This window comes from Centroberyx gerrardi, chromosome 3 (genome assembly GCF_048128805.1).
Source record: "Centroberyx gerrardi isolate f3 chromosome 3, fCenGer3.hap1.cur.20231027, whole genome shotgun sequence".
NCBI classification, from domain to species: Eukaryota; Metazoa; Chordata; class Actinopteri; order Beryciformes; family Berycidae; genus Centroberyx; species Centroberyx gerrardi.
Window position 1 is genome coordinate 29,602,507 of NC_135999.1, and position 26,176 is coordinate 29,628,682.

General features: G+C 43.0%; 1 protein-coding gene across 1 annotated transcript; it reads left to right on the top strand.

The window, feature by feature from the left end:
- Positions 1-1,328: 1,328 nt before the first annotated feature.
- akt3b (v-akt murine thymoma viral oncogene homolog 3b) lies at positions 1,329-23,699 on the top strand. The gene is made up of 14 exons (XM_078291487.1): positions 1,329-1,556; positions 5,095-5,631; positions 9,365-9,490; positions 9,581-9,692; positions 12,961-13,105; positions 13,998-14,129; positions 14,737-14,802; positions 15,119-15,187; positions 16,511-16,633; positions 17,667-17,795; positions 18,272-18,486; positions 20,247-20,334; positions 22,377-22,479; positions 23,614-23,699. Exons 2-14 carry the CDS (start codon positions 5,586-5,588, stop codon positions 23,697-23,699), a joined length of 1,440 nt encoding a protein of 479 aa, XP_078147613.1. The 5' UTR covers positions 1,329-1,556; positions 5,095-5,585.
- The last annotated feature ends 2,477 nt before the right edge of the window (positions 23,700-26,176 follow it).

The following is a 26,176-nucleotide window of genomic DNA, read 5'->3' on the forward strand; positions in this document are numbered from 1 at the left end:
ATAATTATATAGTGACCTCATCGTACTTTATTGTATTTTTATCTCCCATGGTATCACTGCAGTATTCCTGTAGGACATTATGTTTAGTTTTTGCTGTTATAGCATCCATCTAAATCTTATTATTACCATAACTTGGGTATAAAGCTTTTCATTTGTTGATAGAAAGCACATTCTCTTCACATTCTTCACATGCTGTCTAATTTGATAGGCTGACCTAATAAAAGGCCTTTTAACCGGGCTTGAATTATTATTTCACAGATTGTAATGGATTCATGCAAGGCGGCAGCAGCAGTCCCATCTGCAGGCCAGCAGCCTCTGAGGTAGACTGGGACCAGGATCCTCAGACAAAGCATCCATTCACTGGCAGGCTGTGGGGGGGCTATACATTTTGGTGAGCTCCAAGTAAATTAATAGCAGCATAAAGTCTGATAAAAGGCATTTTCAGTGCGCAGAATCCCACTTGGTGCCAGACTTACACCGGTAGATAAGAAAGAAGATGCGATATCTGGTGTTGGTCACAGACAAGTGAATTATAATTGAATCTGGACACATAAATCCGGTGCATAATGACAAGGAGGGGGTAGAGAGAGAGAGAGAGGCAACAAAAGCCGGGGAGCAACAAAAGCGCCTGGATGCCATGAGGAGAGGGAATGATGCCTTCAGGTGCTCCCCGTAAACTCCTAATTCTCAGTTCTGAAGTACAGAAATACCACTTTTTGGCACTTTTGGTTTGAAATAATAACATACCCCGACGGATATGTTGGAATAAACCCTTTCTGTTTTTCAATGGAGAGAGATGTGCAGCAATTTTATTTTACTATTTTGCCTTGGAAATAGTAACCACAAAACCTTTTTTTATTAGTTTATTTTACAGAACCGGTATATTGCAAGGTATATTGCAAAGTCCCTGCCTCTAATATCTTTTGCCACCAAAACTTCAAAACCCGCTTATATTGACTACATTTCTGGAGTCAGCTGAAAGGTACCTATAACATTTTATGATATTCAGCATTGATAACACTATGTGTAGTCTCAGGGTAGGTAAGAAAAAAACAAAAAATACATGGAATTTCACAGAATTTCATTGAATTAATTTCAAATTCCTGAAATTCCTATTAAATTCCAATTCACTTTCCTGTAGTTTTTTTCAAATTCCAATTCCAGTTCCTCAGTTGTTCATCAATAAATTGACCCCGACCCTGATTCCCACGTTCACTGTCACATTCCCCACTTTTCCGCCAGCGCCTGAAGGCAGCAGGAGTCCTCCCAGATCTGGCTGAACGTGACTTGCCGAGGTTTCCTGGCTGAGCCTGTGGAGGGAGCCGGAGCGGGTCTGTCTGTCGCTGCAGTCTCCGTCTGTCTTCAAAACAAAACGCTTCTTTTTCGGGTACCGCGGTCCGGACACAGCATCAGCAGCAATGGATCCGTCGCTGTCCTTCCTCTGTTTTCACCACTGACCGCTCCGTCTGCACAATACCCCGGCTGTCGGATGCTCCAGTGCCCATAGAGCAGGAGGAGGAGGAGGGGGGGCGTCCCTATCATTCTTCGACTACCAGGTAAAAAAAAAGCGTTAACATGTTGGGAATGGAAGCAGAAATGGTTTACACGGCGTAGGGGAGGAGGAGGAACGGGGTTGGGGCCGTTGTTTTGGGGCATGGGAGCGGTTTGTCTCGAGCTCCGGACGGGTGGGAGCGGAGGTTAGCATGCTAGCGGGCTGCTGCTTCGTCATTCGCCAGTCTGGGATGCGGCGCCGGGATGCTGCTGCAGAGGGAGGGCTAACGGTACCGTCTGGCCTCGGCCCATCTCCGTCCCGAACGACACCCCCACCCCCTCCTCCTCCATCCCCCATCCGTTCAAAAACACAGCGTCGCGTCTGGTAATGACGGGGGACATCACCGGGGAAAAAACCGACACTTACTTAACGTTAAACCGCCCGCGAGTCATTTCATCACGGAGATGAAAATAGCATCACGTCAAAAGGCACACCGCCTGACTGTCAGTTAGCCTGCTATGCTAGCTAGCTAGCCCGCTAACGTTAGCATCCCCCGCTAGCATCCCTGGCTAGCCCGCATCCTCCTGCCAAGCCATCACAGGCCGGCTTGGCTTACACAATAATTTCCCTGACCCCTTTGACATCCAGTCAGCCTTTTAGGCCTACAGTAGTGATTAATCAGTTTAAGAGTCATGCAAAACATTTATTTGCGTCTCAGCCATAGAATATAATGGAGCACGCCAAGCGGATGTTGTTATGTAACATAATGACACCACACGCCCTTGAAACAAAAGCTGTTGTTTCAGTATTTGTTTGTTTGTATGCAGTGCAGGGCCTAATCATGTCCAATAAATTAGAGACGGGGATGTTTGCGGGACCAAGGGCACCGCTCTGAACCGGCTTTTATCGCCTGCTAAATATATAACGCCAGCTCCTGTCAGCCATTGTTTTTGTTGTCATTGGATGGCTCCCATTTGTTTTCCAACCTTGCGTTTCCCTGCTGTGGTAAGTGCGCTGTGCGTTGGATGAACATGCTCAGTCTTACTCCTGCCACCCAAGCCCGTACAGCATCTTACACTGTTACTATTACTGTTACACTCCAACTGTTATTGTTTGTTTATTTGGAAATGCAACATAACAATAACACGTGATAAGCTTATATGAGCTGTGATGTATAGGTGGTCGATGGACCTCAGAGAGCAGCCCAGCTGCTCTCTGAGCACATGGGCATGAATGTAAGGATGATACGGCTGTAAATCAGAGTTATAGAGTTACTTTACTGGGGTCCAGGGACACCCAGGGGTGCCAGACAGGGCTGCGGGGGGCTCCCAGCAAAATAAAGACTAGTTCAGTTTCTCTTTTGCTTCATTCACCATAAGTTAGCACAACATCAGAATGTCTAAGTATGATTATTCTGATCTCTGAGGTTCCACTCGCTTTGCCTAAACTAGAGACAGACAATAAAAATATTCCTAGATCTTGGGACAAAACCTCCATCCAGTGGTGTGTAGGCTAATGCTGGGGGTTCTGGCCATTAAACAAGTTAGGGAACCCCGGCTTGAGGAGGCACAGGCACTCACAGAATGGTATTTGTGGTGATGGAGACAAACATTTCTTCCTCTCACGCAGCAGCTGTCAAAGAGAGCTGCGTTCACCGAGCGTTCAGAGTTCAGTTGCTGCTGTAAACTTTGGCTCACTGGTCATCTGTTGATCTGAGATCGACGGCAGGTTGAGGATCTGTGGGAGACAAGGGCAGGTTGACCTGTACTGCTGTAAGATGGAGAGAGACTGAGAGAGAGAGAGAGACTGAGAGAGAGAGAGAGAGAGAGAAGGAGAGAGAGAGCGAGAAAGGGGGAGAGAGACAGAGATGGACAAACGGAGGAAACATAGGGAAGGAGGGAGGGAGTGAATGAGGGATTGAAGGAGTAAAGGAGGGAGGGAATGAAAGATTGAGGGAGTAAAGGAGGGAGGGAATGAAGCATGGAGGGAGTAAAGGAGGACAGGAATGAGGGGTTGAGGGAACAAAGGAGGGAGGGCAGGAGGGAAGGGGGAGGGAACAAAGGAAGTAATGAAAGAAGGAGGCAAGGGAGGGAAGGAGGGAGCGAGGGTGTGAAGTTGGGAACGAGAGAAGGAATGAGGGAGAGAAAAAGAATGAATGAGGGAGAGTAGGAGGTAAGGAGAGAGCACGGCAGGGAAGGAGGGAGAGAATGAGGGAAGGATGGAAAGTGCATGGGAAGGATAGGGAATGAAGGAAGAAGGGAAGAAGTAGGGAAGGAGGTAAGGAGAGAGTAAGGGAGTGAAGTAGAGAAGGAAGGAGAGAGCAATGCAGGGAAGGAGGGAGTGAACGAGGAAAGAAGTTAAGGGAAGGAACGAGTGAGTGAGGGAAGGAGAGAAGTAGAGGAACGAAGTAAAGGAAGGAGAGAGCAAGGGAGGAGGGAGGTAATGAAGGAAGGAAGGAGGGAGTGAAGGAAGGAAGGAGGGAGTGAAGGAATGAAGGAGGGAGTGATGGATGGAAGGCAGAAGGGAGGGAAGGAGAGAAGGAGGTATTAAGGGGGAAAGAAGGAGGGAGGGGGGATAATGAGGGAACATGGGAGGGAACGAAAGGAGGAGGGAGGGAAAGATGGAAGGAACAAGGGAAGGTGGGAGGGAAGGAAGGAGATAGGGAGGGAGAGAAAATAGTGAATGAGGGAGGAAATGAGGGGGTGAAGGAAAGAGGGAGGGAGGAAAGGTAGAAGAGAAGGGGGAAGGAAGAAGAGAAGGAGGTAAGGGAGAGAAGGAAGAAGAAAAGTAATAGTGGAAGGAGAGAGCAAAGGAGTGAAAGAAGGAAGGAGGGAGCGAAGGAGGGTAGAAGGGAAGGAGGAAGCATGTGAAAGGGGTGGAAGGAAGGAACGGAGGCAAGGAGGGAGGGAACAAACAAGGGAAGGAAGAAAGTATAGAGGGAGGGAAGGAGGTAGAAAAGAAGCTAGTGAAAGAGAGAGGGAAGGAAGGAGTACAGGAGTGAAGGAGGGAGTGAGGGATGGAGCAAGGGAGTGAAGGAGGGACTGAATGAATAAGGAAGGAGGGAAGCAAGGAAGAAACCAGGGAAGGAGGGAGGGAATGAAGGAGAGACAGCTAGTGAAGGAGGGAGGGAATGAAAGAAGGAAGGAGAGAAGCAGGTAAGAGGGGGAAGGAGCAAGGGAGTGAAGGAGGGAATGATGTAAGGAGGGAGGGAACAAGTGAAGGAGGGATGGAAGGAAGGGACAGAGGTAAGGAGATAGGGAAGGAATGTGGGCAGGAAGGAGGGAAGCAGGGAAGACGGGAAGGAGAGAAGGAGGTAAGAGAGGGAGGGAGCAAGGGAGTGAAGGAGTTAGGGAGTAAAGGAGGGAGTGAGGGAAGGAGCAAGGGAGTGAAGGAGGGGATGACGTAAGGAGGGAGGAAACGAGGGAAGGAGAGAAGGAGGCGAGGGGACGGGAAGTGTGCTGTGGCTCTTAACAATGAGTCCCGCTCTGCTCTAAGTGTTTGTAGGCAGAATGAGAAAATGCAAGGGAAACTATCCATTGACCTGCTCTGATTTTTTTTCTTCTTCTTCTCTCTCTCCTTTCTCTCCCTCTGTTTCCTTCCAGGCTGACTCACTGCTGGAGCGCCTGAACACAGAAGAAGAAGAAGAAGAAGAGCAAGAGAACGAGAGCGGGGGAAAAGAGCGATAGTGAAAGAGAGAGAGCGTGAGAGAGAGAGATTTAAGGGTGCAGATTGGGAGTGAGAGGGAAAAAAAGAGGTGAGGAAGACTCCAAGAAGGAGAAGAGGCGAGAGAGAGAGAGAGAGAAAAGACAACAGGAAAGTCGGGTCGAGAGGGCGAGCGGAGGAAAGAGAAAGTGAGTGTGGGAACGAGAGAGAGAGAGAGAGAGACTGCAGACTCAGAGGGACAGTTCACATCACCAGTGGGGATAGACTGTCAGATCTGAGGAGAGGTGAGAGTGGGCGCAGGCAGGTCAGAGGTCAGGCGGACAGAGGGACACCCTACCCCCCCACCCCCCCCTCACCCCTCCTGCCCCCCTGCCCCCCCGCCCCTCCAGGGTCACCACACTGGGAGAACTGGTGACGAGGAGAAGCCACCATGAGCGACCAGAACGTCGTCAAGGAAGGCTGGGTGCAGAAAAGAGGTGAGTTTGTGTTTGTTTACATCCAAGGATTTATTATTATTTATCACACTGATGCTGCTAGGGCCGGGCGATAATTCAATATTATGGTTTAACGTCTTTCACTGGAATCATATGGTGATGAAATGGTGATTTTGGGATATTGTGACACAGTTTTATTGTCTGAACTGAAGCAAATTATATTTAAAAACGTTGAAAATTTCAGTTTTGTTTAACATCACACCCTAACATGGGATGAACATGAATTTGATTATTTAAAGTGATTTTGCATATCGTGATATATACCGATATCGAAAGAAATCCTTGTGATACTGATTTCAACCATATCGCCCAGCCCTACCTGCTACTTGTACAACTACTGGAATGACAAATGCTTCTACTACTTCTACTATTACTACTACTACTACTACTACTACTACTAGTGTCACTACACTTACTACTACAACTACTAATGCTACTACTACTACTGCTGGTACTATTACTATTACTGCTGTTACTACTGCTGCTTTTACAACTGCTACTACTATTACTGCTGATATTACTACTGCTATTTTTTAAACATTAAGACCTATTCTTCAATGTATTGATTACTACAGGCTAACAAATAAATTATGCCGTAGGCTTAGCATGATCGGCCTCACAAATGCTTCAGTCACATTGTGCAACAGTTAAAGTAGATTTGGACTCTACTGAAATGTTGTCTGTAAAATATCCACCTCAACCTGCTATAAATGTCAAACCTGCTGTCATATATATATAAGTCTCCATTGTGGTTGTATGGCTGTTAATTGGTGCATTAGAACCAAGCAGGGCTGAAAAGTTAATCATGTATAATAGTAAATCTGGTAAATCTAGATATTGAAATATTAGATTTTACTAGCTCATTGTAAATCACTCTGGTTAAAAAAGTCACCTAAATACCTTTAGTGTAATTTCATTTCATTCACGCCTGCTGTATTGACAATACAAAAGATGCAAAAAGTGCAAATGAGCCATTTTGTTTTCAGAATAATAGAGACTCATACCGGTATTTGTGTGATTAATAATTGGGATCACAATATCTAGCAAAATAATCAGGGATAATGATGTTAGCATTTCTTTGTTTTCATCTTCAGTTGAAAGCATGAATATGGCCGACATTAGCTGACACTAAAAAACAATAACAACTTAGCCAAAACTTTTTCTCATACATTTTGTTTTCTTGTGTTAAGGAAACTGATTTATTTGCTTCAACCCAGCTGATGGAATCACACTTGAATCACATTTAGTTTTTTGCTACAAAAGTTTGTGCAAAATTCACTTGACAGTTTGATGGAAACATAGCTTGTGTGTGTGTGTGTGTGTGTGTGTCTTTGTGGCTGTCTGTGTGTTTGTGCTTGCTTGCATGGGTTTTGTTTCGTGGTGTGCGTGTGTGTGTGTGTGTGTGTGTGTGTGTACCAGCTTTGCGGTGCAGGTGCTGCAGGTGTGTCTGTGTTTTCACATGGCTTTACGTTTCTTTGCACGCATTTCTAAGCAGGACAGGAAAATGAACTTTTTCGTCCACAGTGACTGATGTTCTCTGAGATTCTCCACCTCATTTAAATTTTTCATGTCAGTCATTTAGCTGACTGTCTTAGCAGGTTTGGTTCTGTGTCTTGCTCAAGGACACTGATGTTGACTGACACAGTGGCTGTTGTGGGGATTGAACCTGTGACCATTACATTACGGGACAGGCTGTCTAACAGAACCTCCAAACGTGTGTTTACCTGCCACAATGGCAAGTAGAGAAGGCAAGCGTACCAGTGTGAGCAGTGTTTGGCTGCTGCCTGGTGTTGATTTCCCACACTGGTGGTAATGTGTGTGCCTGAGGTGTTTGTCTGGTTGAGTCCAGGCTGCTGGCAGGCAGGCAGCAGGCAGGCAGGGGAAGTTTCTCCTGTGGCAGTATGAGCGCACAGAGGATGACCTAACACCCTGGTTCCTTCCTCCCCGGCCCCTCAACTCCCTGAATTGTTTAGCGCACCTCTCTGCTCTTACAATAGAGCCTGAGCTGCCCTCACAGCTCTCTGCGCCGCTCAACATCTAAACTCTGGGTTCCCATGCTGCTCAGGAAAGTCTGGAAGCATATTGAAAATTAATTTGATGGTTTCCAGGTCTTGAGAAGGTTGGGAATAGCACAAAAGTCTGGAAGGTTTGGAACAACATTGTTGTTCAGTGCTGATACACAGACTGACTACACACTTTATGTAGCTGAAGACCCCACAGCCATTTTACATATTGTGAAATGAGTTAAAAAAAAAGATGTGTTTCAGCTCAAATGAGCCTTTGTTGGTCAGTTTTCAACTATTTAAATTGCCAAAGTGAAATAATGGCTTTTAACTTTTGTTCTTTTGTTCATCGCAATAGAGTGCCTCAGACCCTCTTTGATTTATAATACATAATTAGAAAAACTTTTGATTAAAAAAACCCCCAAAAACTATAACTATAAAAAAAAAAACATATCATCCTACTGTGTACTCTAATGCTTATCAGTACTGATAATTGCACCAATTCTTAATTTACAGCACAAATTATTTGGTTATCCACAGTCACTGTAGAAGCTTGACTGAAACTACTGGCTGCTATATCTTTTCATGCTGTTCTGCTGCTTGTAACAGGAGCCGGTGTAAGGAACACAGTATGTTGTCTCAGTGACTGAGTTGTCCAAGTTGTCTAAGTGCATTGCACATCCCGCTTCTCCCTTTCTGTTGAAGCTTTTTGTCATCCTCATCACACTGTTGTTCCTGTGAGTAATCAGATGTGTGAAAATAGTTTGGTCAGAGTTTCAGTTGAGCTGTGGATCAGTGAGCCGGAGGAGGAGAGGGAGACACTTTCACACCGGAGCACCGAGGCCTCGTTACCCGCTGCTCCGCTGCTAGTCTGACTGTCAGTGTCGCCATGTCACCGAGACATATTCATCTAGTCCTGCGTTTATTTGACGTGGGGATCAGAGTGATGATTCAGACCAGAGGGGAACCGACACTGAATAAGAATAAAGCTCTGTGTTTATACTTCTCGACAAAAGGTTTAAGTTTCTTATCTTCATCAACTGGAAAAGGTGGAGATGTTCCAGGATGTTTGCTTGCTGATGATCTAAAATTAGAGAAGTAAAGAGGCTGCAGATGGCACAAAATACAGCAGCAAGGATTATTTTAAAGTTTCCTTATGACTCTCCAATTGTAGAAATGTACAATGCCTCTGCGCCATCTGTAAAAAAAATTAATCTAATTGTCAGTAATCTACTGAACCAGAACAGTTATGACTTCAGACTACTTCAGTGTTACCCCAAGATTCAAACATGTATATTACTCCGTTTTTGCAATGATGACTTTGTACATGAAGTATCTAGTGAAACTGTAAATGTAGATTTGTATGTTTTTATTAGTGTGTATATTTGTTCGTTTTTAGTGGCGTTTAATTTTGTATTGATGAAAGTGTGTTTTTAGCATAGGACTCTTGGAATATTAGCCTATTTGGGCTAAAAGAGATCCTAATGAAAAAGAAAGAAAGAAAGAAAGAAAGAAAGGACAAAAGAAAGAAAAGATGATAAAAACAGCTATTGTTCCTGTACTGAACATTTACTGTAAGAACTGTAAAGTATCCGTGTCCCTATATAAATTCCTGTATATTGATTACACTCGGCGATTAAAGCGACGTATCTTGGCTGCGTCCAGGTGAGTGCAGCAGGATGTAACCTGTCGATGTCACTTCCTCCCGCCAGGTGAGTACATCAAGAACTGGCGGCCGCGCTACTTCCTGCTGAAGACGGACGGCTCTTTCATCGGCTACAAGGACAAGCCGCAGGACGCCGACCTGGCCTACCCCCTCAACAACTTCTCTGTAGCAAGTAGGGGCTTCGCACTCTGCTTTACTTTCAGCACTTAATAAATAGACAAAAACAATATCTACATTACAATATCATCTCTCTGTCTGTCAGAATGTCAGCTGATGAAGACGGAGCGGCCCAAGCCAAACACCTTCATCATCCGCTGTCTCCAGTGGACCACCGTCATCGAGAGGACTTTCCACGTCGACTCGCCCGATGAGAGGTGAGCCTTCGTCTTCCCCATCCTCCTCATCCTCCCTGTCCTCCTCATCTTCCTCATTCTCCTCGTCATCCTCACCCCCCTCGTCCTCCTCATCCCCCTCGTCCTACCTGTCCTCCCCATCCTCCTCCTCATCCTCCTCATCCCCCTCATCCTCCTCATCCCCCTCATCCTTTTCATCCTCCTCATCCCCCTCATCCTCCTCATCTTCCTTATCCTTCTCATCCTCCCCGTTCTCCTCGTCCTTCCCGTCTTCCTCATCCTCCCCGTCCTCCTCATCCTCCTCATTGTCTTCATCCTCCCCATCCTCCTCATCCTCCTCATCTTCCCCATCCCCCTCATCCTCCTCATCTTCCTTATCCTTCTCGTCCTCCCCGTTCTCCTCGTCCTCCCCGTCTTCCTCGTCCTCCTCATCCTCCTCATCCTCCTCATTCTCCCCATCCTTCCCATCCTCCTCGTCCTCCTCATCCTTCTCATCCTCCCCATCCTCCCCGTCCTTCTCATCCTCCCCATCCTCCTCATCCCCCTCACCCCCCTCATCCTCCTCATCCTCCTCATCCTCCCCATCATCCTCATCCTCCCCATCCTCCTCATCCTCCCCATCCTCCCCATCCTCCCCGTCCTTCTCATCCTCCTCATCCTCCTCATCCTCCTCATCCTCCCCATCATCCTCATCCTCCCCATCCTCCTCATCCTCCCCATCCTCCCCATCCTCCCCGTCCTTCTCATCCTCCTCATCCTCCTCATCCTCCTCATCCCCCTCATCCCCCTCATCCTCCCCATCCTCCTCATCCTTCTCATCCTCCCCATCCTCCCCGTCCTTCTCATCCTCCCCATCCTCCTCATCCTCCTCATCCTCATCCCCCTCATCCTCGCCATCCTCCTCATCCCTCTCACCCTCCTCATCCTCCCCTCTGCAGTGTGGTTCTCTCTCAGGAGTCTGGAGTTGGTCTGGAGTGTTTTATTGTGTTTATTTGACAGAACAGGCTTCAAAAGGCTTAAAAAACATCAAAATCACAATATTGGCTACTGCTATTTCTATACTCCTGATGAGAGAAAGGTGCACCAATCATCCATTCCCACTCTTTTTAAGTTCATTTTTTATAGTATTTGGGTCAGTGACAATGTAGGTTTTCAAAAGAGGAAAAAATGACCGAAGAAAATTACCAAAATGGATTTTAAATCAATTTGATATATTACATGTGTTTCTTTGATATTTGTTTGATATTTGTATTCGATAGTACACAGTGTAGAGAGACAGGAAAGATGGAGAGACGGGAGGACAAAGATCATGAGCAGGATTCAAACCCACAACATCACAGATACACGGTTCATACCTTCGCCCCCTCCAGCCTCACTTCGACGTCTCCCTGGTCTTTCCACCTCGTTCAGTATTATTCTCACTGCAGAGCCAGACTGGAGGGTTTTATTCCCCTCATTGGACTGAATGGGAGTCAGTTAACACAGGGAGAAGAAAGGCAGGAAACAGGGGGAAAGAGGGGCGGAGCCTTGGAGCGCAGGCTGAGAGTGGAAGCCAAGTTTTGAAGGGCTTCATTCCATGTTTTGGGCTACCTGATGTTCCAAGGCTTGTTATTAAAAAAACAGACAGTTACATCCTCTAAAATGTTGCTGTATGGTTTGTGTAGGGCTCAAGATAGCTAATAACTTCAGTAATATTCAATAGTTGTTTATTTTCATGCCAGCAATCATTTTGTCAGAGTAGATGTAGTGTTTTCTAGATGGTGGATATCTCGTTTTAAAATGGAAAAGGTGGGAAACCGTATAATGTACAAAACATGACCGGGAAACCTGTGAAAAAACATTTAAGTGTAGGTATAACAAGACTGCTCAAAATAAAGATAAATAGTGGGATGCTAGCACTAATAATTAATAATTACATTTGTGCAGATCTGCTTTTGTTTGGTACATGTCAGTCGTATCAGTAGGTAATGCAGCAGTTTCCTCTCTGTGTTTTGGTGTTTGTCAGTGACCAATCCCGTGGTCAGGCTCATTGTAAATGCAGCAGCTCTCGCATCCCATTGGACACCGGTGGATTTCTTCACTTCCTTAAATATAATCCTGAACAGATTCTTGTCAGTATTCTAAAGGCATGCAGAGTAGACCGAGGACAAATTGTGTTTTTTGTTTTTTTGTTTTTAGCTCACTAGGTGCCAGATGGGTGGGGTTCACCACAGAGGACAATACAATGAATGCCAGAAAGGTTAAACAATCACAGCAAAGTATTGGAAGTATTTGAAAGTAAATTTAGTACTTTTCTGTCTTTTCTGTGATTGACAACTTACCTGACACCAGCTGAACTGTCCTGATGTGGTAAACTCCACCCGCCCGCTGCTCCAAGCAGGTTAAAACCTAAAACTAATGCTGAGAATTTCCTTGTGTGACGCTCTATATCTGCCTGAGGGAGAAATCAGAGCGCAGGATCGAACCCGGAGCCTTCCAGTCGCAGGACGCTCTCTCACCCACTGGGCCCCCCTGCCACCCAGTTTGCAGCTTGTGTTTGACCCAGTTCTGATGCAGACTACAGTGTTTCCTGTTTCATATTTTGTAGATGTGGGGCGTGGGGGTTATTTTGATCCAGAGACCCAGGTTCACTCCCGGACCCGCTCAGCATTAGCTCCAGCAGCTGCTGCACTTTAAGAACGACTAATGTGGATATTTATATATCAAAAAGATAATTAAGCTGTAATTGCAACTGTAATTTGTGCAGAGGCAGGCTAAGTAACACGGGCAGATGACAAATTTTCATTGTATTTACATTTTTCTGGCTATCAGGTCAATTTTCCAGTCATTTTGGGGCATAATACTAAATTGTTTATTGTTTATTGTTTATTCATACAGATCCCCATTAGCTGTACACAAGGGTGTCAGCTCAATCAGCAATTAGGACCGCTTTATCATGGGCCATAGCATGAAAGACAAGCAGAAATATTGATAATGTAAGTCACATTTGTACAGTAAACAATGATTCTTACATATTAAATGAATCATTGTTTACTGTACAAATGTGACTTAAATTAATGTAAAGAATCCTGGAGTTTTGGGCTTTTTGCCGTTATTATGATAGTTTACAGTAGAGATAGACAGGAAAGATTGGGAGAGAGAGAGAGGGAAAGAAAGAGAGGGGAGAGAGGTCCTGGGCCGGATTCGAACCCAGGACGTTGCGGTTACACGGTAAGCGCCTTAGACCGCTGCTCCACCAGGACGTCCCGCTGCAGACGGTCCTGAGCAGAGCGCTGTGTGTCTCCTGCAGGGACGAGTGGGCCGAAGCCATCCAGATGGTAGCAGAGTCGCTGGCCAAGCAGGAGGAGGAGGGCATCCTCTGCAGCCCCACCTCCCAGATCGAGAACGTCAACGAGGAGGAGATGGACACTTCCATCAGCCACCACAAACGAAAGGTGAGACCAGCTGCCGTCCTGCTTCATGTTCATGTCAATGTGTTTTTCTGCTTTATTTATCCGTGGAAAGTCCACTGAGCATCTGCGCTCTTTTTCGATCCTGTCCTGCTTCACATTGACACAGTTACACACATTCACAGCAGAGAGCAGCTCAGTACAACTTCCACTGTCAGACACTGAACACCGAAGCAGCAGGGGGTTAAAGGAAAAACACATGTACCTCGCCTTTCTGGGTCCATTTAGTTGTTTGGTGGATTTTTCACCTCCAGATATTTCCAGCAGCTACAATGGAGTCTGATATGAGAAAATGTTTCAGGATGTAAAACATCAGCGGTAAACGTCAGGTTTTGGTGTCAGTCCCTCAGAATCAAAGAGCGAGGGCTTCTTTCTAGAGCCGCCATTTTGCACCAAGAGACGTTCAACAATCATACAGGGAGAAATCCATCGTAGAAGAGGAGAGAGACCAATTTCTCCACCCACAGGAGCAGGAGAGAGACCAGAATGCACTGCAGCAGAGAGACATGTCTGGAGTAAGGGGCGTGGCCTTGAACGTAGCCGCACCCCGATGTTCACAAACTAGCTGGCTAACTATATTTATCTGCCCATACGGCCACCTTTTGATTTAATTAAACAAGTTCATGCCCCTTCTCTGGGGGTTGCCTAAAGGCATTCTGGGAAATGTAGGAAATCACTAACTGAAGTAGAAGTAGATGAGGCAGGTTGAGGGAAAGTGGGTTCACTAAGAAAGTAAATTACAACTGTCTTACTTTGGAGGATGTGAGTTTATTCAATTTGGGAAAACCAACTTTCCTAAAATACTTCTTCACTGCGCCTCTCTCTCTCTCTCTCTCTCTCTCTCTCTCTCTCTCTCTCTCTCTCGTTCTCTCTCCAGACAATGAATGACTTTGACTATCTGAAGCTACTGGGCAAAGGCACTTTTGGGAAAGTCATTCTGGTGAAGGAGAAGGCGAGCGGCACCTACTACGCCATGAAGATCCTGAAGAAGGAAGTCATCATAGCCAAGGTCCTTCTTCTGATTATCGCCTTTCATTTACTGTTACTAACGTCTGTAAAGCACAAAGTAACTCTGTTTTAAAAAAGCTATACTGCTATACAAATTAAGTTAATAGCAACAACAACGATAATGATATTGTTTCATATCATTTCATTTTATGACAGGGATGCATTAATACCAGCAATAACAGCATTTTTCCATTACTGATACCACTTCTAAGTATTGAACTACTTATACTGTAATGATCAGTATAAATTTAGGTTTTTGGTCATAGGATGAAAATGACTGATATAATACATTTTTATCCATTAGAAAGATCTACCATCCCTCTGTATGTGAAAATGGCAGAAAATCATGTTGTTTTGCTTTATTTCTGATATCTTACATTCTACTCTTTGTATGAGATTTTAGTATCAGCGAAATTCAGCCACAGTTGCCTTATTTTAGCCTGGCATTGGCCTGATCTACAAATGTCTGGTTTTGGTGCGTCCCTACCAATTACATCCTCAATCTTTTGACTAACAGATGCAAGAAATAGTCTGCAGCCACGCTCCTTTTGTCTCCTGATTTATCACTCTCTGGTTTTTGTCTCTCTTCTGTTTCCTCTGTGTCGCAGGATGAAGTTGCTCACACGCTCACAGAAAGTAGGGTATTAAAAAACACCCGGCATCCATTCCTAACTGTGAGTACTGTCACACGACGACCGCGTCAAACGTTGCATGTAGAACGATGTGTACCTCTATGAAATCCTTGAGCATAGTTTTGAAATAAATTCGCCTCCCACTGTCTGCACAATGTTGAAAAGAGAAGCACTGGCCATCAACTTTCCGATTGAAAGAGCGGTTTGATGAGCGCTGTGCAGAGGACAACGGCTCAAAGGATGCGCCGAATTCACGCTGCATTTACAAAGCTGCTGTTCTTAAAAAATAATGTGTTTGAAATCCTTGAAAATGGCTGAGCGCTGTTGAGTTTTAAAAAAAAAAAATTATGTTTTTCAGTCTCTGAAGTACTCGTTCCAGACGAAGGACCGGCTGTGCTTTGTCATGGAGTATGTGAACGGAGGAGAGGTGAGAGGTCACATGACTGTCAGACTGGAGCCGCACAGTCTTTTCTTTTTTCATTTTTTAAAACGATTTCGATGCTAGTGGAGCAGCCTCATGTCAAGATGTTGTCACTTATTTGAAGAGTTATTGAAGAATGTTGATGAACAACATGGTGTGATTCAAAGAATTTCAACAAAGTACACTCCCTCCTCTCTTTATGGTTTGCTCTAAGCCTTATTGGTGACATGTGGGTGTGGGTGTGTCTGTACAGTAGTGAGTTTTGGTTTCAGTGTTGATCTTAAGGCACCAGAAGGTTCTGAAAGACGTTGAATATCTTCAAAATGTTGACTTCTTAAAACAAGAATTCACGTTTCCTTTTTGTTTCTGTGAATTTGTACTGAGAAAATCAGTTTTAAGTTATTTTTCATCATCAATTAATCTATCAAATATTTTTTCCCATTAATCGATTAATGATTTAGTCTATAAAATGTCCAAAATAATGACAAATGCCCATCACAAGTTACCAGCGCCCAAAGTGATTCTTCAAATGTCTTACTTAGTCTGACCAGCAGCCAAAAAAACCCCCAAAGTATTAATTTTATGATGATATGAAACAGAAAACCAAGCAAATCTTGCAAAAAAGCAGTAACCTGCAAATGTTATTAAGTTATATGTTATGATATTTTTACTTGATAAATGACTAAAACGATTAATCAATTCTCAAAAATGTGTCCACTGACTAACTGATTAATCAACTAATCGTTTCAGCACTATAGTTTATTTAGAGAAGCAGGTGTGTAAATGTTACACAGAGGCTGCTTTTTCAATGTGCTTTCATCCACGCATGAAAAGTATTAAAACAATATGTTGTTTTAGAACCGGTATTGATATTAAAGTATCGGTATCTGTATTGAAACATTTCCATTTCTGATGCCCAGACCTGCTCTCCTTTCTCAGCTGTGTGTTTTGCTGTAAGCTCTAAGAGAACAGAAACGACATCATATATATATATATACATATACATATATATATATATAACCTTTATTTAACTAGGAAGTCACATTGAGATTAAAACCTCTTTTACAAGTGAGACCTAGCCAAGACAGGGTCAAATAGCAGCATCAAACACATAACAGGACAACAACATCAAATCACAACAGCAATAATAAATACAAAAAATACATAACTGTGTGATTTAGTCTCATCTGCTACATCACAGCCACCCTGCAAAAAATATCCACCTTAATGAGTGATTTGATCTTGATTTCTGGTCATTACTGGATGGACTGACTTGTTAAGACGGAGACATGTGAGGTGTGTGAACCGTGTGTGTTTTCTCCCCGGCAGCTGTTTTTCCACTTGTCAAGAGAACGAGTGTTTTCGGAGGACCGCACCCGTTTCTACGGCGCTGAGATCGTCTCTGCTCTAGACTACCTACATTCTGCCAAGATCGTCTACCGCGATCTAAAGGTAAAAACTACAGCTGCTGAAAAACACACTGCTGCGTCAGACGCCTCCGGTGAGGTCAGGGATATTAGTTTCACATGTAAAAATGCACAGAAAGAAAAGAGAAAAATGAACCAGGTTGTGTAGGTGAGATAAAAAAGATTAAAGGGGCTTCAGTGTTTCGCTCAGGTTTTTTTTAATTACAAACATACAAACCACAAAATGACAGAGGAAACATACAGACATTAACATACACACATAGGAGAGAAAAATAAAGGGTGAAAACCACAGTACAATATAATATAATTATGTAGTTGATTGCAGTTGATTCTAATATGAAATAAAATGGCATCAAAAATACATACAAATACACATGCTACTGTACTATTGGTACAAAATGATTAAAATTACAGATACAAATAAAGCTGCTTGGAACCCAGATAAGCATTATTATTTTCTGTGAACAATTTACTGTTGTGTAAAAGGACCTGTGGGATTGATATGCTGAAGAATTTCTCAGTTTCTCACTTGGACATTTCAGTTACTTTGTGATATTTCTAACCACTGGGCCTTCCTGCTGCTCCATGTTCAAATCATAGTTCAGGTTTATTTCATTCTTAATTCTTAGAATGAGTTCAAAAGCAAAATAAGCTTCAATTCCATGACAAGTAACCAATAGTAAAAAAAAAAACCTCATCTCTATAGATTAGCCTTTTATAAAGATTTGTCTTTGTTTTTATGTTTTGTTTTGTCATTATGTTTGTTTGTTTTAACTAATCTTCTTTGTGTTTGTATTTTTTTTTTTCTAAAGCTTCTTCGTTGTTTCATCTTGTTTTAATGTCTGTTTTACCTTGATTTTATTGTTATTGTATTCTCTCCCACTTTTCTGCTATGTGAAGCACTTTGTAACTGTGTGATTTAAAAAGCGCTATATAAATAAAGCTTTACTTACTTACTAACTAATAGTAAGGAGTTCAGGGGTCAGAGGTCACAGCACCCAGACGATAAACAGAACTAATATTCCTGTCTTTTCTTCTTCTCTGGTCGTCTCCGTCAGCTGGAGAACCTGATGTTGGACAAAGACGGACACATCAAGATCACTGACTTCGGCCTCTGCAAAGAAGGCATCACTGACGCTGCCACCATGAAGACCTTCTGCGGAACACCGGAGTACCTGGCTCCAGAGGTCAGAGGTCACACCACACACCACACACCATACACCAGACTGAGGGAACAAGCCTCATTATCAGATTGACGACCGTGCATTTTTGTTCAGTTGATTTATTTTGATCATGTACCGATAAACAAATATACAACAAAAATTTGCATGTAAAATGAAATATACTGTACAAGACTGTAAATCAAACACAAAGAGGCAGTGATGGAAAAGTACCACAATTAAATAAAATAACGTTGGATGAAAAGTATGGAAAATGGCAAGAAAAACAACAAATGGTTATCTGGTCATCTCTCTCCCGAAAAATAAAAAAATAGAAATAAAAGGTAATACAGGAGATACAAGTAGAAACCCTAACCCTTACCCACAGAAGGCGTTTTACATAAAAGTGTGAAGGTCCAGTCAATACAAGCTGTGTGAAGCACTTTGTAGCCTAGTTTGTGCTGTGTGCCGTGCGAACAAAGTGCATCATGGGTACGTTCCAGGTGCTGGAGGACAACGACTACGGCCGGGCGGTGGACTGGTGGGGTCTGGGCGTGGTCACGTATGAGATGATGTGTGGCCGCCTGCCCTTCTACAACCAGGACCACGAGAAGCTGTTCGAGCTCATCCTCATGGAGGAGATCAAGTTCCCCAGAACCCTGTCCGCCGACGCCAAGTCCCTGCTGTCAGGCCTGCTCATCAAGGACCCCAACAAGAGGCACGCACACACACACACACATACACACACACACACACACACACACACACACACAGAGATACAAACACACAGACACACATACAGACACTTATAATTGAAGATAGACTCATACAGATATAGAGATACAGGCACACACACACACAGAAATACATACACACATAGACAGATAAACATGCACACACATACACACACACACACACACACACACACACACACAGATACACAAACAGATTAGAATACAGATATACACACACACACATAGACAGATAAACAGGCACACGCACACACACACACACACAGATACACAGACACACAGATACACGCACACATACACACACAGAGGTATGAACTCCCATGCTGTAGCTGTCATATCCAAAGCTAATTTTGTTAAACAGTCTTATTTTCAGATTTACAGCTGTGTATTTTTAAAATGTTATCATGGGATTTAAATGGGTTTCATTGTGAGAAACATCACTTTATTTATTTATTCATTTAGTAGTGTAATAGGGACAGTGTGAAGTGTAACATAATTACACTTCACAGTTAAAATATAAAAGATGTTTGCACATGGAGTTTGTAGCTACTGCTAATTTCCAATCCGAGTCCCTGGTTGGAGACTACAAGTCGTCTAAAATGACTTATATAGGCTAACTTGGGTCTATAAAGACTACAGAACCATCAGTTTCAGGTTTAGCTGTTATAAAATAGTGAAAAGGGCAGGTGAACTGGGAATCCACCAACCCACATGCTCACTGTGAATAAATAAGTTCCTATTCCTGTTCCTATCCTATTTGTTTCTCTAAACTAACTTATTTCAGCATGTACATCCCCAAATTCACCAATTCCTTTCACTATTTAAACATCCAACTTAGGGCTGGACGATATGGTTGAAATCAATATCATGATAATCATAAGGATCTTTCTCAATATCAATATATATCACGATATGGTTCATGTATGCAAAATCACGTTAAATAATCAAATTAATGTTCATCTCATTGAACCGAATGGTAATGTTAGGTGTGATGTCAAACAAAACTGAAATTTTCAAATAATATTCCTACCATACCTCATTTTATCAGAGTTTTTAAGTAAAATGTGCTTGTCATCATCAATTTAGACAGCAGAAATGTGTGTCACGATATTAAAATATCTTCATATCATCACGATATGATTCCACTGAAAGACGATAAACGATAATACTGAATTATCGCCCAGCCCTAATCCAACTAGGTTTTTAGAGTAGAGTAATATCTCCAAATGATGGTCGGTACCCAGGAAACATTTCCAGTGATATCAGTCGATACCCATATCTCATTACTGGATGGAATAACTTGTTTAGATGGAGATATTTGAGGTATATGCACTTGTATGTGCATTTCTTTCACTATTTCAACAGCCAACTAGGTTTTAGAATAGGATAAGACCTTTAAATGATGGTCGGTACCCAGTAGAGTCGACAAACTTACCGACCGCAGCCAAAAACGAACCAGCATTTGTCTGTTAATTTCCCAGCCTGATTTTCTCTGAGGCGAAGGAACTCGTGAAAAGAGGCTGCTGCAGCTGAAGACGGCGAACTCATTCACCCGGGGAAGTTATTTTGGGATCAGTAGCAGGTGGATATTCTGGTTCCATTGATGGGGACTTGGAAGAGTAGCGTTTGATGTCTGACTTGGACGTCTTCTTCTTCTTCTTCTTCTTCTTCTTCTTCTTCTTCTTCTTCTTCTTCTTCTTCTTCTCTCTCTCTGTGCGGCTGACAGGCTGGGCGGCGGGCCGGATGACGCTAAGGAGATCATGCGTCACAGTTTCTTCGCCACAATCGACTGGCAGGACGTCTACGACAAGAAGGTGAGAGCGGGATTTAGCTGCTATCGCCCAATGCTAATTTATGCAAACAGCGTACCTGTGATATTCTGGGATCAGGGTTACCTCATTTTTGCAAAAAAAGAGCTCGGGCTGGGAGTCAGAAATAGAATAGAATAGAAGAAATTACCTCATCTGACAAGGCCAACGTGAAGTCGTCTGAACATCACCAAGTCTTCTGAAAACACACTTCTAGATGCTGAGGAGTGACTCAGTGAACACTGAACAGCAGTTTGGGAAAAGAACAGAGTTGTTTTTCTTTCATTACCTTCAGTTACACACTTTAACACCTGGGTACATTAGAGGTTCTACCTGATTTACATCCACATTGTCTGGCTTTCATTTTCACTAGCTTCATTAAAATATCTATTTTTTAAACAATGTTTTTGATTGAGTTTTCACATATATCATATACATTCAGTATGGATAAAAATAAAATTATAGAACAATTATAGTTCTCACATCTTACTTATTTAGCAGGTAAAAAATACACATACACATACAAAATAAATGGGTAAATAAATATATAAAAGTTAAAGTAAAATCATGCAGCAATATAAAGCACTTTCAAGTTGACTGTACATTCTCACTTTCAAGAAATAAAATAAGATTAAATAAAAGAAATAAAAAAAGATAAAAGACAAAATATTTTTGTGAAGTCCTTTCCCTTTCCTCTGGTTATATACAGTATGTCAGAGACAACCAGACAGCGGAGGTGTGGCTGCTGACAGGCAGACAGAGCTGAGTGTTTCCAGCCCGTTGTCACAGTGACAAAGTGCTGGAGGAGGTATTTCTCCAAAGGGCTTCAAATTTATTCTCAAGCAAGAGAAATAGGGCGAGGATGGATCGATTTGAGCGATTACACTAGAGCTTTGTTTAGTACTGAAAACTGGAGCCCGGCCCAGACCTGAACCCCCAAAATGTCTGAACCCAAACTGAGCCCAAACCCAGATAAAGACAGATACCTTGCTAGTAATGCTACTCCTGAACCCAGCACCGACCTAAACACAAGCGAGTTACATTTTTGCTTTATGTCTTCAGCTATTGTTCAGTCTATGTACATATTATAATGTCCTCTCCTTATCCCCTACAATGGATAACAGACTACACAAATGACTTTACATACATTCAGCTGTGTGTGTTGGAGCATTACCAGTGTGCCTTGAACGCAACACGGTGATGTGAATGCAGTTACAGAGCAGCAAGATAACTACTATGACAGCCTTTGAACTAGATTTTACCAACTAACAGCACTGACCGACTGTCTTGAAAAAGAGAATTTGAATCTCGATGGGACTACCTGGTCATATAAAGTGAGGTAAAATAAAAAATAAACGGAGATTAGTGGCATATAGTATGGCTGCAGCTGCAGAGGGAAGTGTAGAATAGAATTTGATGAATGAGTTCAAGTTTGTTTATTTCTACCGCTTTTTATCACAGCATGGCTCAAAGGACTTTACAGGGAATGAGCCTAACTAGATCTAACTGATCAACAATCAACCATAGAACAGAGTGATATAGAACAAACACCAGAAGAGCACAAGACACACAAAAACAGATTATAGCGAGACATAACAGCCTACCTGTTATATCTATCTGTTATATAGCTGTTATATATATCCTCACCTACCTGCCCACCAGCCTTAGACCTCAGTGCAGGAAAAGGAAAAACTTCCAAGAAAAACCTTGTTAGGAAAAAAATGTTTGTAATGTACAGATGCATTATAAACGTTGGAGAATCTCCATTCCTACATGATAAAATCAAATGAAACTCTATTGATCCCTGTGGGGAAATTCGGTCGTTGCAACAGCAGAAGTATTAGGATTCGGCAGAGAAAAAACTACAATATAAGCATTTGGAATATGAAAGAGGCAATAAAAAACAATAGAAACAATAAGAATAGTGTTGCGGGGATGGAACCTGTGACCTTACAGTTACGGGTCAGTCTGTCTGACCACAACCTGCTGGCCTCCTGTGTGGCCCCCCCTCTCACTGACCTGTCTCCTGCTTTCTGTCCCGCCCCCAGCTGGTCCCGCCCTTCATGCCCCAGGTTTCCTCGGAGACGGACACCCGCTACTTCGACGAGGAGTTCACAGCACAGACCATCACCATCACCCCCCCGGAGAAATGTGAGCGCCTCCCATCGCCGCTTCACCCGGCGTCTCTGCTGACTCACCTGTCAGGGTCAGACTGATGGATCGGTCTGCTGACGCATCGGGCCGATATTGATCTTTTATTAAAAATCAGATATCGGCCAGTTATGTCATCCACCGTCACTATTTTACTTTTCAAATAAACCTGCCTCACTTTGCCTTAAGAAGCTGAAAACCCACCTGAAAGAATCTCATCAGTCTGGTTTCAGTGGAGAGTTTTAGTGTCCCATGATGCTCTAAATGCTGATTCAGAGGCTTTTCACCCTGATGAGAAGAAAACTCTGGAGGAAACACTTGTAATTTTTTGTATATACCAGTTCTAAGTACTAAACCAATCCTATCCATTACTTCTATTGAGCAACACAGATTTAGACGGTGATTTAGATTTAACATCCTTATGTGTGTGAAAAAGGCCTTTGGTATGTACGACGGCATATTAGGGCCATTGTAGTTGAATTTTTTTTAACACAGCTGGGGGCAGGGGGGTAATATTCTGGGGAAAATTTTCTGAGATTAAAGTTAGAAATTTATAAGAAAAAAAACAAACTCAGAAATTTGCAAGAACAAAACTCAGAATTTTTGAGAATAAAGTCACAAATTTGAGAGAAAAAAACGTTTGGCATCAAATATTATTAGGGCCATTGTAGGTGAATTATTTTTTTTCCGCAGCTGGGGGAAGGGGGATAATATTCAGAGAAAAAAAAATCGGAATTTCTGAGACTAAAGTCAGAAATTTGAGAAATTTGCGAGAAAATCCTCTGAATTTCTGAGATTAAAATCACAAATTTGAGAGAAAAAAAAACTTGTTGTCTAGATAGTGAAATTAATGAAGTTGGTAGGTTGTGATTCAGAAATTTAGAAAAAATAATTTCTTTCTCTACTTTAATCTCAGATGTGGTGTAAAAAAAAAAAAAATAAAAAAAAAAATTCACCTACAACGGCCCTAATATGCCGTCACAGGTATGAGACTTCAGTATTGTTGGAATCCGCTGCCTGTGTCAGCTTGATATCTGACATCAGAGCGTCTCTAACTTGCTGCTCTTCCCCTCTCTCTCTCTCTCTCTCTCTCTCTCTCTCTCTCTCTCTCTCTCTCTCTCTCTCTCTCTCCAGTCGATGAAGACGGGATGGACGCAGCGGACAGCGAGCGAAGGCCTCATTTCCCACAGTTCTCCTACTCAGCCAGCGGGCGGGAGTGAGCGCTCCAGCCGGCACCGCCCGCCAGCATCGCCCCCATCCGTGGCCATTTTGAGGAAAACACGTAGCCATTTTAGGAAGAAAAAAAAACGAAAAAAAAAAAAAGTCTCCCCTCTTTTTCTCCTTCTCTGCCTCCACGCAGACGGGGAGAAGTCTTTTTAGGGACTTTAAAAGAGGTTTTGCACAGTGGGATAGACTTGAACCGGTCGCCCCACACTAAAAAATAAGTCTCCTACATTTTCAACGCTATTTACTGCAGAAGGCAATGTTTTTGTTATTTATTTTTTTCTCTCTCTCCGTCAGTATTAAGTTGTCGACCCGGGTTGCGTTCTTCTTCTTTGTTGTTGTTTTTTCTTTTCTTTTTTTTTTCCCTTTTTTTTCTTCTTTTTGACTTTTTTGCACTTGGTTTGGAAAGAGCCGTTTTAGGGAACAAAAACCAAAAATGTTGCCTTACGTGTGCAGACGTTTCGTATCATACAGACAGGGTGTTTTTTGGGGAGAGGGAGGGGTGGGAAAGGGGAGGAGGGGGGGTGTGAGGGTGGGGGGGTCATTCTTAGTTGAGAATAAGTGCATGGCTCGTGGTTCACTCAAAAAAAAAACAACAACTTCTTTTCTTTCTCATACATTTGCCATGGTAGCGCACATTCCCCCAATCCCATGGCAACAGAAGTCACTGTCTCCAGGTCAACAAAAAACAAGAAAAACACAAAAAAACGAACAAAAGAAAGAAAAAGAAAGAAAACGAGAATGGACGAGTCTGTATCATTCCTTTCATCGTTGCAGTGTTATTTACTTTGCTCTCTTTTTATTTATTTTTTTGTACCCCATATGTTTTTTTTTCTCTCTCTCTCTTTTCGTTTGTACTTTTCATTTTTTCGAAACAGAAACACTAAACTGCCAGAAACTGCACAGTTCACTCAGGCGCCACAGAGCACAACCGCATTCAACTCAGCTACCGCTCTAGCTTTACCCAGCCAGCGGGGACGGCAGGCCGCCGCTCCCTCGCTCCCTCGCTCCCCCGCTCCCCCGCCCCCCCCACTCCCCCCACCCCACCCCACCCGCTCCACACAGGCCTTTCTGCATCGCTTCCACAGCCGCTCGCTTCCTGTCCGCCTTTCTTTCTGTTTCCTCATCGTAGCTGTTAGAACTTTAGTGGTATGGATGTTTACACAGGGAAATGTGGCTTAATGTACGGTGGGAGATGTGGGTCAACCTTATGCTGTCATAGCACACACACACACACACACACACACACACACACACACACACTTGCATACAAACACTGCACTCACAAACAGGAAACAGAGCTGTGAGTTCTCCATACAGGGCGACTAAGAATCAATATTAGTCACAAGCTAAATCGAATTCACTTTTATGTGGACATGCTCTCACACACACATACACACACACACACACACACACACACACACACACACATCAGGGTTCCTGCACACGTCTGGGAAGTCTGGAAATGTGTAGAAGAAGAATTCGGTCATGTCCAGCTCTTGAAAAGTGTTGAAATCGCACAAAATAGTTTGGAAAATGATTGTTGTTCAGATCCAATACATTAAAGACTGCAAGGTGTCTGTGGTTAAAGATGCCCGTCTTCTCATATTCTGAAGGAATAATCATATATAAAGTGATATGGTGGAGAAATATGACTGTAAATCGTATTGAACACTACGCAGAATCTTCAAATCTTAAGACAGGGACTGGAAAAGTCTGAATTTTTGCAAGTAAAACCGCGTAGGAACCCTGATCCGTACAAACAAACACTAATGAAACAGAGCAGGTCGAGGTTCTGACAGACTGAATCAGTGTTAGTGAAGAGGAAAGTGAATTTACAGACAGACAGACAGACAGTCAACAGACAGACAGACAGACAGAGGCTGCTGCAGACCAGAAATCAGTATTAGTCAAAAGAAAAATGATTTCTCACTCGTACACCAACTTCTCTCCGACTGTGAATCAGTGTTAGAAGAAGAAAAAGGAATTCACACACACACACGTACACACACACACTTGATTTGAATCTGAACTGACGGTATCAATAAATCACTAATCATGTGACAGATCAGGTGAAAACTGAGCCGTGAGACACTCGTGTTTTGAAGACTGTGTGAGGACCGAGAGAAAAAAAACCCGGAAAAGACGTCGCCCCACCTTCGTGATGTAAATATGCAATGCCTTTTTTTGTTTTTCTTCTTCTTCTTTGGTTCTTTTAGTGGCATCTTGACAAGACATGAACATTTTTCTGTGTGACTGTACTTCAAGCTTGCTGACGAGAATAGTGACCGAAAACAACAAAACAAAACAAAAAAAAAAAACAACCAACGACTCCGAACTGCATTTAATAAAATTTTAAAAGGAAAAAAAAAGAAAAAAGACAGCAACTGTGTCAAAGACTGGACCCTTCCATTTTGATTTTTAATTTTTTTGGGTTGACACACCGCCTCGACTTGTACGTCCAGGGAGGATG